The 17,600-nt window shown below is 47.9% G+C and overlaps 1 protein-coding gene across 1 annotated transcript; it reads left to right on the forward strand.

Moving 5' to 3' along the window:
• The first annotated feature begins 12,326 nt into the window (after window positions 1-12,326).
• LOC125543269 (protein HEADING DATE 3A-like) lies at window positions 12,327-16,386 on the forward strand. The gene is made up of 4 exons (XM_048706565.1): window positions 12,327-13,006; window positions 13,104-13,165; window positions 15,643-15,683; window positions 15,792-16,386. Exons 1-4 carry the CDS (start codon window positions 12,797-12,799, stop codon window positions 16,013-16,015), a joined length of 537 nt encoding a protein of 178 aa, XP_048562522.1. The 5' UTR covers window positions 12,327-12,796; the 3' UTR covers window positions 16,016-16,386.
• Window positions 16,387-17,600: the final 1,214 nt, after the last annotated feature.

Below are 17,600 nucleotides of genomic sequence, written 5' to 3' on the forward strand. Positions count from 1 at the left end.
CACTCGATGACCTATCGGAATCTTAGAATTCCTCCGCCTTAACGAAGGGTCGTTTCCCGGCAGGCATGTACGCACCCCGAACTCGGGTGAGTGCGGAGCCACCAGGGGCTATATAGTAGCCCCACTGTCAAACTCCTATGGCTAAGTGAAAGTGTTAAAGCATTATAGTCTGGTTGCCTAGTTCGTTGCGCTATCACCTCCTTATTAGGACCAAGACGTTGGATTAAGTGTGAATACGTGTCTTCTGCGAACACCCCCGCATTCTATGTGTGGGGGCTGAAGCCGACGACTGCAATCTTTCAGGTTATATACATGTATATATAAACGGCCACACGGAAGGCATCACAATGGGAATACATGTCACTCAAACATAATATTCTTCGAGCACTGGGCCTCTATCAAACGAGCACCCTCAAGAACTTCTTCAAAATAGTGCTCGGCAGCCACTCGGCCTATAGCCGAACCCTGCGCCGCAACAGTGGTAGCATCCATCTCCGCCCAGTATGCTTTGACACGGGCAAGGGCCATCCGCGAGCCATCTATACACGCCGACCTCTTCATCGCATTGATGTGTGGCACCACACCAAGGAACTGATGCACTAAGCTGAAATAGCTGTTCGGCTTCGGCTTTTCCGGCCACAGATGATCTACGACGGACCTCATGGCAAGTCCGGACAATCTATTGAGTTCGGCCCATTCGGCAAGCTGATCAGTGTAACACCCCGGATATGATTTACCTAATATGTAATCCAACTCTTGCTGTTTCTGGCGCTAAGTTATTATTTTCCTCGGGTTCGGGTTTTGGTCTCCGTGTGTTGTTGTCGTTGTCATGCATCTCATATCATGTCATCATGTGCATTGCATTTGCATACGTGTTCGTCTCATGCATCCGAGCATTTTCCCCGTTGTCCGTTTTGCATTCCGGCGTTCCGTTCTCCTCCGATGGTCATTTCTACCTTTCTTTCATGTGTGGGGGTTAAACATTTCCAGATTGGACCGAGACTTGCCAAGCGGCCTTGGTTTACTACCGGTAGACCGCCTGTCAAGTTTCGTACCATTTGGACTTCGTTTGATGCTCCAACGGTTAACCGAGGGACCGAGAAGGCCTCGTGTGTGTTGCAGACCAACACCCCTCCATTTTGGCCCAAAACCCTCTCCATCATCTAGAGCGTTCGATCACGATCGTGTGGCCGAAAACCGCACCTTATTTGGACTCTCCTAGCTCCCTCTATGCCTATAAATACACCCTCCTCCGAAATTCGCGGTTCCACTCTCCCGAAACCCTAGTCTCTTCCTCCTCCCGCCGCTGGACACGTCCGGTCCGGCCGGACAAAACGCGCCGCCACCCCGAGCCACTCACAGGCCGACACGCGTCCGTCGCCACCTGCCGCCGCCGTGGCCCACGGGGAGCCCGCCCCGGGCCGGATCGGGCCTGAGCGCCCCGCCGCCTCCTTCCTCCGGGCCGGCCGCCACCGCCCGCGCGCCGCCTCATCACCGGCCGCCGCCACCGGACCTCGCCCGCTGCCACGGGAGCTCGCCGGAGCCGCTACACCGCCGCCCCGCGCTGCCCTCACCGCCCGGTGGCCGGAGACGCCGCCCCTCGCCGGATCTGGTCGAGGAGGGGCCGGATCCGCCCTTCCCCGGCCTCCCCCTCGCCTTCCCTCGCCGGAGTAGCCGCCACATCGCCGGAGTCTGCCTCGGTTCACGCGCCGGCATAGAACCCTAGATCTGAGAAGGGTTGACCTCATATTTTTCCTAAGTCCCAGATTTATTTTGCAATATTCATCATGTTATACCTTTGCATCCGTAGATCCGTTTTGGGCATATAGTATATCAAAATGTTCGTCTCAGAGAGCACATCATTTCATCTCATTACATCATTTTCATTTGAGTTCATCTTGATGCTCGAAATGCTGTTGGTAGAGTGCTATTTGAGATAATTGTCAGATCTGCTGCTCCAAATAGCTATTTGTCATTTTTGCCATGATTATTGTGTGCATGATATGCCCCTGAGCTCTACATGTGTTTTGTTATGTGTTTTGTCATCTTTCCAGAGGTGCTATCCATGTATTTTTGTGATGTGTGTGGTGACTAGCACAAGCTTGCAAAGTGGTGCATTCGTTAATGCTGATTTCAGGGACTTAGCAATTTCACTAAGTCCTTGATCTGTTTTATCAATATGCCATATGTTCATGTTGTTTCCTAGTGATCCGTGCCTCTTTTGAGGATGATCAGTAAGGATGATTTGTTAATCTTGTAGTGCTATATCCATCCATGTATTTGTTTGCATTTATGGAGCACCCTAGCTTGAGTCAATCGAGCTCTACTTTTGCTATTTCGTGAATCTGGGCAGATTGTCTACTTGTTAGCGATTTTGCCAAAGATGTTGTAGTTGATCCGTGCATGCTATGTTGTTGTTCTTGCCATGTCTAGCTTGTATAATGTGTATTTTTGATGGGTGTATGCTTAGATTGTCATGCCTTGCTCTGTAGTGAGTGCATCGAGCTCGTAAACATGCCTACTTGATATCTGATTTGCATGCTCCAGTTTTTCTCTAAGTCTGTGATCTGTTTAAGTTTTTGCCATGTTCACATGCTTGCAATTGTATTTTCTGATCCCTTTTGGCTCAAGGTCAGTAAGGGACTTTTGTTAAGATCTTTGGGTAGCTCCATGCCATGCTTTACTTTGCCATGTTCAGTTCCTGTAGCATCTAGTTTTCATGCTCCAAAGTGTGCTACCTGATCTGAAATTCCAGACAAGTGTTAATTTCACTAAGTTTGAGATCTGTTTACCAATTACACTTTTGCCATGCTTGTTTGAACCTGTTAATGGATGAATTGGCCGTAGCTCAGTGTTCATCTTTTGTTAAGCTTCATGAATGGATCCCTACCATGTATTTTGTTGCCATGTTTGGGTGTTGTAGCATGTTTAGCTTGTTGCATTTAGATGGCTACTTGCTGTATATCACAGACCGGTGCCATATTTGAATTGCTTGCCATTTCCAAACCGTGTCTCCGATTCCGGTGTTCTTTATATCGATTTCAACCGAAATCACCTCACCTTTCCAGTGGCACACTTGGATTTCCAAGTTGAGGCCAGGTTCATTCATTCCTTGTCAAATCTTGCATATGCATCACATATCGCATCCCGCATAGCATACCATGTTTGCATCATGTGTTTGAGCTTTGCACGTGGTTGATTGTGTCCTTTTTGCTTGTTTGTATTTTTTGGGTAGAGCCGGGATACGAGTTCGCTAACGAGGAGCCCGTTGAGTTTGCTTTCGAGGATCCAGTCAACTCTGACAACTTTGCAGGCAAGATGATCATACCCTCGAAATCACTTCTATCTTTGCTTTGCTAGATGCTCGCTCTTTTGCTATACCTATGCTACGATGCCTACCACTTGCTTATCATGCCTCCCAATTTTCCATGTCAAACCTCTAACCCACCATGTCCTAGCAAACCATTGATTGGCTATGTTACCGCTTTGCTCAGCCCCTCTTATAGCGTTGCTAGTTGCAGGTGAAGATTGGAGACCGTTCCTTGTTGGAACATTATTTACTGTTGGGATGTCATTATATTATCTTGTTATCTTAATGCATCTATATACTTGGTAAAGGGTGGAAGGCTCGGCCTCTCGCCTAGTGTTTTGTTCCACTCTTAACGCCAGGGTTTTCCCAGTCACGACGTTGTAAAACGACGGCCAGTGAATTGTAATACGACTCACTATAGGGCGAATTCGAGCTCGGTACCCGGGGATCCTCTAGAGTCGACCTGCAGGCATGCAAGCTTCTCCAGCAATGCCCAACCTTTGTTTTACCATTTGCCACCTAGCCTCTTTTTCCCTTGGGTTACCGGAGCCCGAGGGTCATCTTATTTAAACCCCCCCTGGGCCAGTGCTCCTCTGAGTGTTGGTCCGACTGAGCTGCCTGCGGGGCCACCTCGGGGCAACTTAAGGTTTGGTTTTACTCGTAGCTAGTCTCATCTGAGTGTGCCCTGAGAACGAGATATGTGTAGCTCCTATCGGGATTTGTCGGCACATTCGGGCGGTGTTGCTGGATTTGTTTTAACTTGTCAAAGTGTCTTGTAGAACCGGGATACCGAGTCTGATCGGAATGTCTCGGGAGAAGGTTTATCCTTCGTTGGCCGTGAGAGCTTGTCATGGGCTAAGTTCGGACTCCCCTGCAGGGATTTGAACTTTCGAAAGCCGTGCCTGCGATTATGGGCAGATGGGAATTTGTTAATGTCCGGTTGTAGATAACTTGAACCTTAACTTATTTAAAATGAATCAACTGTGTGAGTTACCGTGATGGTCTCTTCTCGACAGAGTTCGGGAAGTGAACACGGTGTTGGAGTAATGCTTGCGCAGGTTGTTCTCTAGTTATTCGTTCGCGCTTTGCCTTCTCTTCTCGCTCTCTTTTGCGAAAAGGTTAGCCACCATATATGCTAGTCGCTTGCTGCAGCTCCACATATTACCTTACCTTACCTATAAGCTTAAGTAGTCTTGATCGCGAGGGTGTGAGATTGCTGAGTCCCTGTGGCTCACAGATTACTTCCAAACCAGATGTAGGGCCTGATGACTCCGTTCTAGATGACGCTCTTGAGCTCAAGTGGGAGTTCGACGAGGACTCACGCCGATACTACGTGTCTTTCCCTGATCATCAGTAGTGGTGCCCAGTTGGGGCGATCGGGACCGTGTCGCATGTTGGGTTGATCTTTTATTTTGGCACCGTAGTCGGGCCATGAGTGATTGGATGATTTAATGCTATTTATGTACGTTGTTTGACGTGGCGAGTGTAAGCCAGCTATGTTCCTTCCCCTTTTATTATTTATATTACATGGGATGTTGTGAAGATTGCCTAATTTGCGACATTGCTTTCAATGCGGTTATGCCTCTAAGTCGTGCTTCAACACGTAGGAGATATAGCCGCATCGAGGGCGTTACAATCAGTTAGTGGAAGCGGACGCTCTGGAACGTTAAACTGTGACCAGAACAGCTTGTCCACTTCACGATCTGTTTGATCTCGGAAGTATTCGGCCGCATCGACAGCACTCGCCGTCAAATCCAGATATGCGTCTGCCGAACTCCACAGCCGATCCAGAGGGGCATACCGCGGATCTCCGAACTTCCTCCGCAGCAAAAAGAGCTTCCCAGCCACAATATCACCGGCTTCACGCAGCTCCTCCTTCTTCGCTCTCATGGCAGAGCGGGTGTCTTTGGTCGCCATCGTGGCCTTTTCAAGGTCCGTTGCCTTCGCTCGGTTTTCTTTTTCAAGGAACTGGCAACGGTCGGCGGTGTCTTTTAACTTTACGACCATCTTGGCCATCTTCTCTTTGATCTCGCAATGCGCGACCTTCTCGGCTCTTAACTCTTCGGCCGCCTTCAAAGCAGCCGCATTACTACTTCTTGCTTGTTCTTTGGCTCAGGAAAGTTCCGCCCGAAGGGTCTCCACGGTGGCGGCTCCATCTGCAGTCAAAACATATTAAAGATACTGCCATCACGCTGCTCTTGCTATGTGACATTCACCAGAAAACATCACTTACCCTGTGCCTCGTCAAGCCGCTTGTTAACAAGCTCGATGTCGGCATCTGCCGCATCCAGTTGTCGCTTTAGTTCGACAAACTCATTAGTCCGGCTAGCCACCGGAGCTTCCACCACCTGCACATAAAAGCAGTATGGTTATTACATCAGACTACGATCCTCTGTTTGCCGCCGCTCTCGGCAACAACCAGAGTCTCAGGGGCTACTATCTACACAGGGCACACCTAAAAATGTGTGGTACTATCACAAATGTATATCATTTTATGAACCTCAAAGCCCGTTAGTAGACTCATAAAGGCGTCATACAACCCGCTTTCGGCGGACGAAATCCTTTCCATCACCGTACCCATCAACGTACGGTGTTCTTCCGAGATGGTCGCTCGCTTTAGCAGATCCCTCAGCGCGTCCGACCGCATACCAAACGGTGCCGGACTCCTTTGTTTGCTCTCTTCAAGAGGCGGATGCTGGGGACTTTGGGTGACTATAGGATTATCTTCTGGCCTCACCGGATTCGGAGAGGCCCTCCGTGACGACACTTCAAGGTCGCCCGCTTCTTGAGCGGGGGAGTCCGGGGGAGGCGTTTCGCTCTCCATCATCTCCAGAAGAAGGTCCCCTGAAGACGAGCTCTGTTGAGAAGGGCTAAGATCCGAACTACAAGACAAATGCTTCGGTTATTTTCCTCGGAAGTAAGGTAGAATATCTTTACTATTAAGTATTTTTTGATCACTTACGGCTCGTTAGAGGGCTGATCCCCGCGCGGACTTTGTGCGGCAAGAGCACCCCCCAAGGCAGGACCCTCTGTTGGAGACTTCTTCTCCCGTTTGGAAGCCTTAGTTTCCAGATCTTCAGAGGCAGTCCTCTTCCTTCCCCGGAGCGAGGGAAGGTCAGAATCTTCCCCTTGGTTATCCTCCCTCATGGAGGCGCTCATTCCCTCGGTTGGAATTGGTAGCGATGGGGGCCTGCTTTCGCCCTCATTATTCCCCCCTTTATCTTCCTTTGAGGGCTCCGGGCAAGGTGCTAGCTCGAGCATCTTTTCCAGTACCGGATTGTCCAAACCCTCAGGGAGGGGGGCCGAACACCGAATCATCTTCACCTTTGTTAGCCAGTCCTAGTCGAAGAGCGATTTCTCAGAATGACGTCATGATAAATGAAAGACGGTGTGTTCGGCTAGAGGATTACTTACTTGGTCGGCAGTGCGGTTGCTGCTCAGGCCCACGTCCTCGGTAGTATCCGGACACTCTATTTGAGGTCCGAAGAATGATTTATACATCTCCTCGCGTGTCAGGCTGAGGAAATTCTGAATAGCGCGCAGTCCTTCTGGGTTGAATTCCCACAAGCGGAGGGGCCGGCGTTTGCAAGACTGGACTCGACGAACCAGCATGACTTGCATTACCATAACCAAACTAAAATCTCCCTCGAAGAGATCCCGGATGCGGCTCTGCAATATGGGCACATCCTTGGCTGGACCCCAGCTCAGCCCCCTGCTGATCCATGACATCAGTTGTGGTGGAGGGCCCGAGCGAAAGGCGGGGGAAGCTACCCACTTGGCACTTCTGGGAGCGGTGATGTAGAACCACTCCCGTTGCCATAATCCGGACACCTCTGGAAAGGAACCTTTTGGCCACGAAGCTCCTGCAATCTTGCTTATTAATGCGCCTCCGCACGCTGCGTACTGCCCCTTGACCGTCTTTGACTTCACATCAAAGGTCTTGTGCCACAGGCCAAAGTGAGGGGTAATGCGGAGGAAGGCCTCACATACGACAATAAATGCCGAGATGTGGAGAAAGGAATCTGGGGCTAGATCGTGGAAATCAAGCCCGTAATAGAACATCAAACCCCTTACGAAGGGATCCAGAGTGAGGCCTAGTCCTCGGAGGAAGTGGGAGATGAACATGACGTCTTTGTTGGGTTCAGGAGTAGGGACGATCTGCCCTCGGGCGGGCAGCCGATGTGAGACTTCGGCGGTCAGATATTTTGCCTCCCTCAACTTCTTGATATCCTCTTCTGTGACGGAGGAGGGCATCCACCGGCCCTGGAGGCTGGATCCGGACATGATTGAAGATCCGAAGCACCTGACCTAGGCTTTAGTGTTGGAACTCGAGGCGGGGGAGGGATTCGATTGAGCACGGGAGGAAAAAAGTAAAAGCCTTGACCCTTTATAAAGAGGGTGAATATCAAGCGTCCTCCTCGTGGCCGTTTGGGACTTACCTAGAATCTAGGAGTCCTAGGCGTGGTTGGGTTACCCACGCCCGTATTGATGAGAATCCCGTAATAAGGGGAACACGATCTCTGCTTTGACAAGACATGTCAAGAAACTGCCTTGTGTTATGTGCGGGGCTAGGTAGAGAAAAACGGTTCGAATAATCGTCATGGCATGATGTCATGTTGCCTAAACGTGTCAGCAGATTAGATTTGTGGAAATATTATTCTCTCTATGATGGTATGTGGAACTTATTTTGCAGGGTCGGACACTATCCTTTATTTAAACTCTTCTGTGGTGTATCCGGGGGAGGAACCCGCCTTGCAATGCCGAAGACAACACTGCGCGTCAGACTCATCGTCATTGAAGCCTGGTTCAGGGGCTACTGAGGGAGTCCGGGATTAGGGGGTCTCCGGACAGCTGGGCTCTATCCTTTGGTTGGACTGTTGGACTATGAAGATACAAGATTGAAGACTTCGTCTCGTGTCCGGATGGGACTCTACTTGGCGTGGAAGGCAAGCTAGGCAATACGGATATGTATATCTCCTCCTTTGTAACCGACCTTGTGTAACCCTAGCCCCCTCCGGTGTCTATATAAACCGGAGGGTTTTAGTCCGTAGGACAACATACAATCATATCATAGGCTAGCTTCTAGGTTTTAGCCTCTCCGATCTCGTGGTAGATCAACTCTTGTAATACCCACATCATCAAGAATAAATCAAGCAGGATGTAGGGTTTTACCTCCATCAAGAGGGCCTGAACCTGGGTAAAACACCGTGTCCCCTGCCTCCTGTTACCATCCGCCTTAGACGCACAGTTCGGGACCCCCTACCCGAGATCCGCCGGTTTTGACACCGACAAAGGGCATTTATGACATTTCATGTCGGGTTGCCCCCTGGCTATAAATAGCCGCCCCCACAACCACTTGTTGGTTGGCTGCTCTAGAGAGAACTTGACACTTTTCATTTGAGAGCAACCCACCCACTGACGACTTTGAGAGAACTCTAAGTAAGGAAAAACCCAACCAGAGCCAAAGTGCTTGAGCATCACTAAAGAGATTGATCTGTGTGATCCGACGCCTGTTACCTTTGAAGACTGTCATTCTTCCAGACGGTTAGGCGTTATGTTTTGAGCACCCAAGAATCATTGTGGTGTTCCTGTGAACAAGTCTGTGAAGATTTTGGAAGTCTGCCTTGAAAACTTACCATGAGTGATTCGGCGAGGTCTAAGTGACCTTGGCTCAAGAGGATTACGGTGAGGACTAAGTGTCCTCTGAGTTAATCTCAGCCGCCTCAACCAGACGTACAATTGATACAGCAACTGAAATTGGTCTACCAAATCGTTGTGTCTTCACCGAGACTACCTGGTCTCAAATTCCTCACCTTACCTTTATGTTATTCCGCTGCTGAAGATTTTGTGATCTATGTTCTGAAGAATTTGAACTGAAGATTTTCATCATACTATTTTTCATTTCTTCAATTCATCTTTGTCATGCTTGTATGCTTGTATAATTGCATGTTTTTTCATGTTATTCACCTATATGTATACTGTATGCATGCTCTCCATTACTGTGATGAATTAGATGTCTCTCGTTTCTATTTCTTCACTCTGATCTTTGTCAAATTCATCAGAATTTGAAGAATTTCTAAAAATCTCTCATTTACACCCCCCCCCCTCCGGAGTAAACCTGCGCTTTCACATACCCCGAAGGTATGTTGTAAATTCTTTTTAGAACTTTTTGGATTGTTTAAATATGAAATTTGGGGGCTGATAGTACAATCTCGCCTAAAAGGCAGACCCTATGCTAGTCTCCCTCTATTTCATCCGCAAACTGCTTTGCTATCATGTCAGAACATTATATTGCAAGTTATCAATATGGACTACGCACTGACCGGGCTGGCTGTATAGCTGCAGCTAACCATGTCTGGAGGTGGTGTTTCTGTTCTCGAGCTCAAATGAGCTTGAACTCGGGTGAACAGTAAAATTCAAGAAAAAAATCAATTTGGTGCAAACATTGACAAATTTGAGTGCTCACAAAATTTCATTGTGAAATGTCACTTGCGAAAGTCATGGCAAAAACCCAAAATCGATGCTTCAAAAGTGTTATTCTCAAAAGCATTTTGGAGTGCTGATTTTGCCTCTTTTTTTTGCCACGACTTCTACGGATGTCATTTCACAATGAAATTTTGCAAGCACTGAAACATTTTTTCGAAGTTCACCACAAGAAAAAAAATCATCATTTTTTGAATTTCTTTTCATTTTTTGCGATTTTACCGTTCAGCGCGTGCTCAGAGGAGGCCGCGAGCAGAATATGACTTTGGACCATGGCTGAACATTACAGTGCAAGCTATCGTCGCAACAAGAGCTTAAAGATTTTATTACGAAAAAGAAAGATGAAACACCACTGGCAGCACCGTACACATTGTTTTGATGAACACCGCCACGCTACGGCTGGAACGACAAGACGGCAGACAATGCGAGCCGCCGGCCGCAGGGGACTCGACACGTCGACGGATCTTTCACCGCGGGTAAACGAGTAGCGACTGCCGAGGTGTCGACGTCCCCGACGTCCCGCGGCCCAAATCCTGGCTCGGGTGGGGGTAATTAATCCCGGGGCGACCAAAAGTCCCGGGGCGAGCCAATGGGAACTCGACAGACTAGCCCCGGTGACGGGGACCGGGAGTGAGAGCTACGTGCGGGCGGGTGACAAAAAGGACGCGCCCAGCTAGGCTGGCCAGCGATGGGGCTTGAGTTCACAGGGACATGCCGCACTCTGCCGCGGCCATGCACCACCGATCCGTCCATTTGACTGTCTCGTCGTCGTCGCACCGGATAAAAAGACAGCTGGAAAACTCGCCCGCCTTTCTTTTCCGCTTCTCCGGTTCCATCGCGCACGTACGCAGGAGTACATGACGGCATGCGAAGATTGGAGCTTCCGTGCAAATGTTCCCGGTGAGCTATCTGGCTAGTACGTAGCTAGCTAGGCCCGCTGCGTATGGTTGGTCACGGTCACGGCTTTAGTGCAGGAACAGGAGTTCCATGTTTATGCCTTCCCTTTGCGATCTGAGCATGATGAAACAGTGTAAATTCTACAACATTATTGAGAAAAAAACAGTGTAAATTTTCATATTAAAAAACAGTGTGAAGTTCCGGTGAGCTACGCTAGCTAACTAGGCCCGCTGTGTATCATTGCATTAAGGAAGAAGCGGCAAAGAAGACGAGTACAACGCCTTTCGGTCATTACAACGTCAATCTCGAGAATTAGCAACCACACCCGCCACTCACAAGAACATATTAATGTTCAAACTAGTTTACGACATGTTGGCCCTGCCTTTCAGACTGGATTGGCAGTGATTTAGTATGCAGTTGATGTTGTAAACACCGCATAGGGTTTCGACAAGAAATGCTAGACATGCCCTTTTAAACATAGTTACGCTCAGTTAGCCGCGGTTGAACAATTTTACAATTCGATGTTGAAACATAGCCATGAAAGTAGGGGGGGGGGGGGGGGGGATTAACCAAATGAAAAACAAATAGGGAAAATTGGATGGAAAGCTGGATCATCATAATTTATCTCAACGCCAAACAGATTCTTGATATTTCTAAATTTTGCACATGACCCATCTTCCGTAAAATAATCAGCTATACCTCATCTCTTACTAGGTATCGCATGTTAAACATTTTTTTAATCACGGGGGGAAGAGGTTCCTCACCTGAATTTCCATTAAAGAAGGCCCAAAGTCCCAAAGAGTTTTTACACGCCAAGGGGGAATATAGAGAGAGATATATACACCAAGTGGATACAGAGAGAGAGGGGGGGTCAATCATTGCCTCCTAACCGAGAAGCAAGTGACTCAAGCATCAGCCTCCTGGCACTGATCACGCGGGAATCTGGCCCATCATAGGACGGCATCATCTTTGCACTGCTTCCTAAGTTGAATAGTCGAGGGGGTCGCCGCATTGAAGACGGCATCATTCATCTGTTCTCAGAGGTTCCAAACACACAACATCATCAATGAGGACCACCGAGGTTTGCGACATCGACGCCGAAGTAGCCACGTCGGGGGGGGGGGGGGGGGGGGGGGGGGGGGTGCAGTGACAAGCTGAAGAGCCGAGAGGGGTGGGGTTTTACCCCACTCAAAATTTAAATTGTGATAAAAGATTGATTGTTTGTGTTGTAAAAAAATGCACTCTCTAATCCATATTTATTATCGCTCAAATAGATATCACTCAAATATGTCCAGATATATCTGTTTCAGCGACAACTAATATGGATCGGAGGCTTATATCACCTGAATTTACAAAGAAGCGACTCCACACAAATCCTTTCCTCCCACCTAAATTTTCCTCTTGGTCCACCCCGGACACAAGCCCATTAGTTTCCCAGTAAAACAGGTAGCGGTTAAGAGCCTAACCGTGGGCTGGCTAATGAATTAAGTTTCGAGGGGACGCATAGAAAACATGGGGCTGTTGTATATTCGCTCTCCGCCTCTCTCATGCGCCGCACCGCACGTACCGCCAGCAGCAGCAGCACGGGCGCCTCTCCTTTCCTAGACGGGCAATAGGCCATTTGACCCACCCACTCCCCCCTTTTCCCAAACACGACTCTTCCCCATCGCCACAGGAGTCCGGACTCCGGACAGAGCAATGGACTTGGTGGCCGGCCGATCGATAGATTCTCCCCACCCAGGCCGTCGATCGACAGCAACCATCTAGGACTAGGAAAGCCTGAGTGCCTGACGCACGCGGTACGCCTCGGCAGCTGCTCGTGCTCCAGCAGGTAGCTAGCCTAGCCAGGGCCGTCGCGCTGGAGGAGCGAGCGAGCGAGCGAGCTAGTCCAGAGATCTCTCTCTCCTCTCCTCGCCTATAAGTACGTCAGGCGGTCGTGGTGCAACAGCAACGACGACGGCCTCACCGAAACCACACACACGCAGCTAGAGCTGCTAGCACGGGCGAGCTGAGAGAGCTGGCCGCCTTCACACACACACCGCCACTCCTGCTCGCCGGCGGCGGAGAAGGATCGGTGGTGACAAGAAGGAGGAGAAGAAGAAGAAGATGGTGGGGAGCGGCATGCAGCGCGGGGACCCGCTGGTGGTGGGGCGCGTGATCGGCGACGTGGTGGACCCGTTCGTGCGGCGGGTGGCGCTGCGGGTGGGCTACGCGTCCAGGGACGTGGCCAACGGCTGCGAGCTGAGGCCGTCCGCCATCGCCGACCCGCCGCGCGTCGAGGTCGGCGGCCCGGACATGCGCACCTTCTACACGCTGGTGAGTCCGCCGACCGATCCGGCTCCGCTTCCCGCCGTACGTCGCTCTAGCTCATGCTCCTAGACTGCTTACTCAAGTGGCTGCTGGCTGCGCGCAGGTGATGGTGGATCCGGATGCTCCAAGCCCCAGCGATCCCAGCCTTAGGGAGTACTTGCACTGGTGAGAGCAGAACACGCGCCGGCAAAACTCCTAGCGGCCTCCCTCCCTACTTCCCTAATCCCTAGCTAGCTTGCTTGCTTGGAAACATCCCCCCCCCCCCCCCCCCCCCCCCCCCCCCCCCCCCCCCCCCCCCCATGCCGTGCCGTGCCCCTAACCTATACTACCATATATCCAATCTAAATTCAGATTTATTGCCTCAGGCAGATATTTGTATACAGTTGACGGGGCCAAATAGGATCTTTCCGCCAAAAAGGCCTCCGATCATTCGATGGGATTAATGAGGGATAAAACGATAGCTCACTCTCTCACGTGGTGTGGTGGAGGCATGGGTGCTTGGCCCACTCGCCACCTGAACTGAGTTCAATCAAATTCTTGACTTCTTGTGCACCCGACCTCCAAGTACATGCTAGGGCCCTAGCGGATTCCAAAACCAAAGATAAAAGTAAATAAACGAGAAGGAATGGCTTCTTCTTGATTTTATGCGCGGAGTGGCTAAATAAGATTAGATTCTTATTGAGTTATGTGTATATGATAATAGATTGGCATACATAGTTTAGGGGAATACGCATTTAGACGCACAATAATACAATTAAGCAACTAATGTGCCTATAAAAGAGTTCCACTATGTTTTTAAATCATCTCACCAGTTAGTAACTTCGAAATTATCTTATATAGTCCTATATATGGAAAAGAAAGCATGTTATCTCGGCCCATGCATGGGGGGCGCATGTACTTAGGAGAAGGAAAAATTATAAAGAAAGAAACACCAACATTTGCAGCGCGCACACACACACACACACACACACACAGCTATTCTAATGCACAAAGGTATTAAACTAAAGCTAAAAGTACGAAAATTCAAGATATACCAAATTACTGCTCCCTCTGTTCCATATTAGTTGTCACTGGTTTAGTATAAAGCTAAAAGTACTACTCCCTCCATTCCTAGATATAGGGTGTATAGTTTTTGGCACGAAAATTAAAGAACGCGCGTGGAGGGAAAATTTCATAAGTTTTGGGCAAGATTACACCTGACTAATTGACATGAGGAAATAGAGGAGCTTGCCCGATATAAGGAACTGTAATCAAATCCCTAAAAAATATATCCAAACGAGTGGTGCAATGCAATACACCTTATATTTTCGGACTTTTTCTCAAAAATCTATACACCTTACATCAAGGAATGGAGGGAGTAATATGGATGGAGGGCGTATGAAATAGGAAACTTGTTTGCATTGTACAATTAGAATCAAACCGGAATAACCGGGACAATTATATCTTTGCTAATTAGGGTTATCACATTATGGGTTTATATTAGCTTATGTTAAACATAAAATAGGCATATGCAACAATTAAACTAGAACAAAGGTAATTACACCATAAATGGGATTAAAAAATCAATGCTAAGTTAACTAGAACTTCTAGTGAAGTAAAGCAAGCAAAAAGCATAAATTTAAGGAAAATGAAAGGTTAGGATTGCTAGAGGTAGCAAATTGTTTTTTGTTCTATGGGAAGATGATATGTCTCGTCAGTCCGTTACTAATAGAACAAGAATGACATTTTACGAGTTTGCATTAAATTATATGCTCTAGTTCGCACATTATTAACTAGACTTGTAATGAAATGTATATTTTTAATAAAAAAAACTATATCCTTTGATAAGATGTATCCTACATATATTTAGCTAAAGATTTAAGGGGAGGGGAGGGGGGGCTCCTTATTCATTGTTTTGAGTTTGAACTATATATACCGTACAAGGCTACAAAATAATTCCTTCGCTTTTGCAAGTTTTAGAAGAGAAGAAAAATTCTCACAAGGTCTTACAACATTAAGCCAAACAAAATAAAGAATCGGTTGAGGACATTAATGTTATCTCTTATGCAATAGTATTTTCGTGGTGTGATCAGGAAAAATGCATAAGTGGAAGAAAATAAAAAAAAAGAGTCATCATCTAAAAAAACTAATATATAGTGCAACATGCCAATAAATGCATATCTCATGCTTTATTCAGTTTTTATTTTTCAAATAAAACTTGTGCAGCACAAAAATTGGCTTCGGCGAGAAATATTTATTTTAACACCATCAATTACTTAATTCCTGTGACGCGATATAAAAATCTAGAACACCGGCATGGAAGGCAATGTTTGCTTTGCACTTATATTGAGGCAGGGGGCGCCAAATTTGTATCCCTCTTTACATGCCCATGCTGGGGCTGCTTGACAACCAATTCGCAAATACCTGGATGGCCTACTCATAGCCTAAAAGGGTCACCCCAAAGGTCCAAACTGCAGAGGTTTCCTGAGACCAGAATCTCCTGCACAAACTTAATCATCAATTTCACTGAAGACTACTCATCTGCTCCATCTGTAAAGAAATATAAAAACGTTTAGATCATTATTTTATTATATTTCTTTACGGAGGGAGTGCTTTTTTGTAATTAAGTGCTGAACCAATATTAATGTGATCTACCGATGCAGGCTGGTCACCGACATCCCGGGGACGACAGGAGTATCTTTCGGTACAGGAGAAGAAAACTGATCTCACGTCTCACCACTTTATTATACAGAACTCAGCGTCGCTCTGGGCTCTAAATCTAATGGAACTTTTCGTACGGATGCATGTCCAGGGACCGAGGTGGTGTGCTACGAGGGCCCGCGGCCGGTGCTCGGGATCCACCGGCTGGTGTTCCTGCTCTTCCAGCAGCTGGGCCGCCAGACGGTGTACGCGCCGGGGTGGCGGCAGAACTTCAGCACCCGCGACTTTGCCGAGCTCTACAACCTCGGCCTGCCCGTCGCCGCCGTCTACTTCAACTGCCAGAGGGAGACCGGAACCGGCGGGAGGAGGATGTGATCATGATCACCAGCTCCTTGTAGTACGATACTAGTAGTATATGTGACCACAGGATATGACGATGATGATGATGGTGGTGAGGATGAAGTCGATCGTATGGGTGGTTTGATTATACAGGGCGAAATGGAGAAAGCATTTGTAATGTTCGAGATAATAACTATGCGTGCGACATTTTTGGTCCGATGCTCGTGCATGCTACGTACTTCTGAACCACACATTGAAAAGATGTTGGGATCCAACGGGCCAGCCGGGAGATCGTACGGAAATCAGATGGAAATTGTCGTGCGGGTAGCGTCGCTGTATTTGTAATGTATATGTGTGAACTGTCTTTATACTTTGTAGAAATGTATTATTGGGTGCTTGTGGTTCCACCCCACCTCCTCTCTACCGGAAGTAATTTTCTTACAAGCCGGCTATCTCTTCTGGTCCCAATATTGTTTTCGCGTCTTAAGAAATGTAACAGGTTATTTCTACGGCTTTCTATTTTGTGTTTAGCACAAGTAGTTTTGTGTAATCATTTGTTCTGAAATAAGCCAACATAATGAAGAATAAGAATAAACAAGTACTATTTGTTGAATCCAAGACACGATCTCAATACTCTAGAACCGCGAATAAAGACATCATTTTGCATTTGTTTTCTTATCTTTGTAAAACGTTCTTGTAGCAACAACTTGCATCTCGCGTGTTCCTTTAACAAGGAAAGACATTCAAATATGATTCAATGGTTGTGAAAACACATGTATCTATCATTTATATTGTTGGAAGCAGATAACAAACATTGTTCATGAGGCACGATTGCGGCCGAGGAAGAGGGCTACTCAAGAACCTAGAATACAAATATCTATTTTTTTCATGTTTCTTCTTGTAGATCAAAGCTTTGTGTAGTCTAAACGTTACTTTCCTGTTCTCCCTCTCCCAAGGCCCTAGATAGCCATCACCGCTCCCTGCCAGCAAGGCCATAGATCCACTCCTCCTCCACCGGCTGCTCCGATGTAGGCACTGCGGTGGTGATGGTGGCACCATGCAGATTAAGAATAAAAGGTTTTCTTGACTCCTGGTCCGCCTCGTCAGCGGGGGTCTCGACAACGAAGTAAAGGAGGGCGGCAAATTGTATGTTACTACTCTTTTGGAGTGGTGGATCTGGTTATGTCTTCATGTTATGCTTTTAGCAGAGTGAGTGCATTGTGGCGCTTCGTGTCTTGGTCCTATGGCTCCTCCAACCGACGATGTTTGGCCAACTTCGACATTCGTTAGGGAGCATCTGATATTAGGTCTCTCTGCATCTGTCTAGCCGAATCTAGGAGGATCATCTAGCCCTTTTCGCCGCCTTATTATCTGGGATGGCGATCTGTTTTTCAAATCGATGTCATCCACGCCTTCCGGCTTTGATTGGTCTCAACGCGGTGTCAACAACGAAGGTCCAGAGACGGCATCGAGCTTCGTTCACAGCACGCCTTTGGCGAGTGCAAGAGGAAGACGGGTATCAATTTTCCCAAGGACCTGTGTGTAATTTTTAGTTTATGTAAGGATGACCTTGTAAGGATTGGTCTGCTTTAATAAATGGATTTTGGCCTTTTCGCAAAAA

Source organism: Triticum urartu, chromosome 3 (assembly GCF_003073215.2).
Source record: "Triticum urartu cultivar G1812 chromosome 3, Tu2.1, whole genome shotgun sequence".
Taxonomy (NCBI): domain Eukaryota; kingdom Viridiplantae; phylum Streptophyta; class Magnoliopsida; order Poales; family Poaceae; genus Triticum; species Triticum urartu.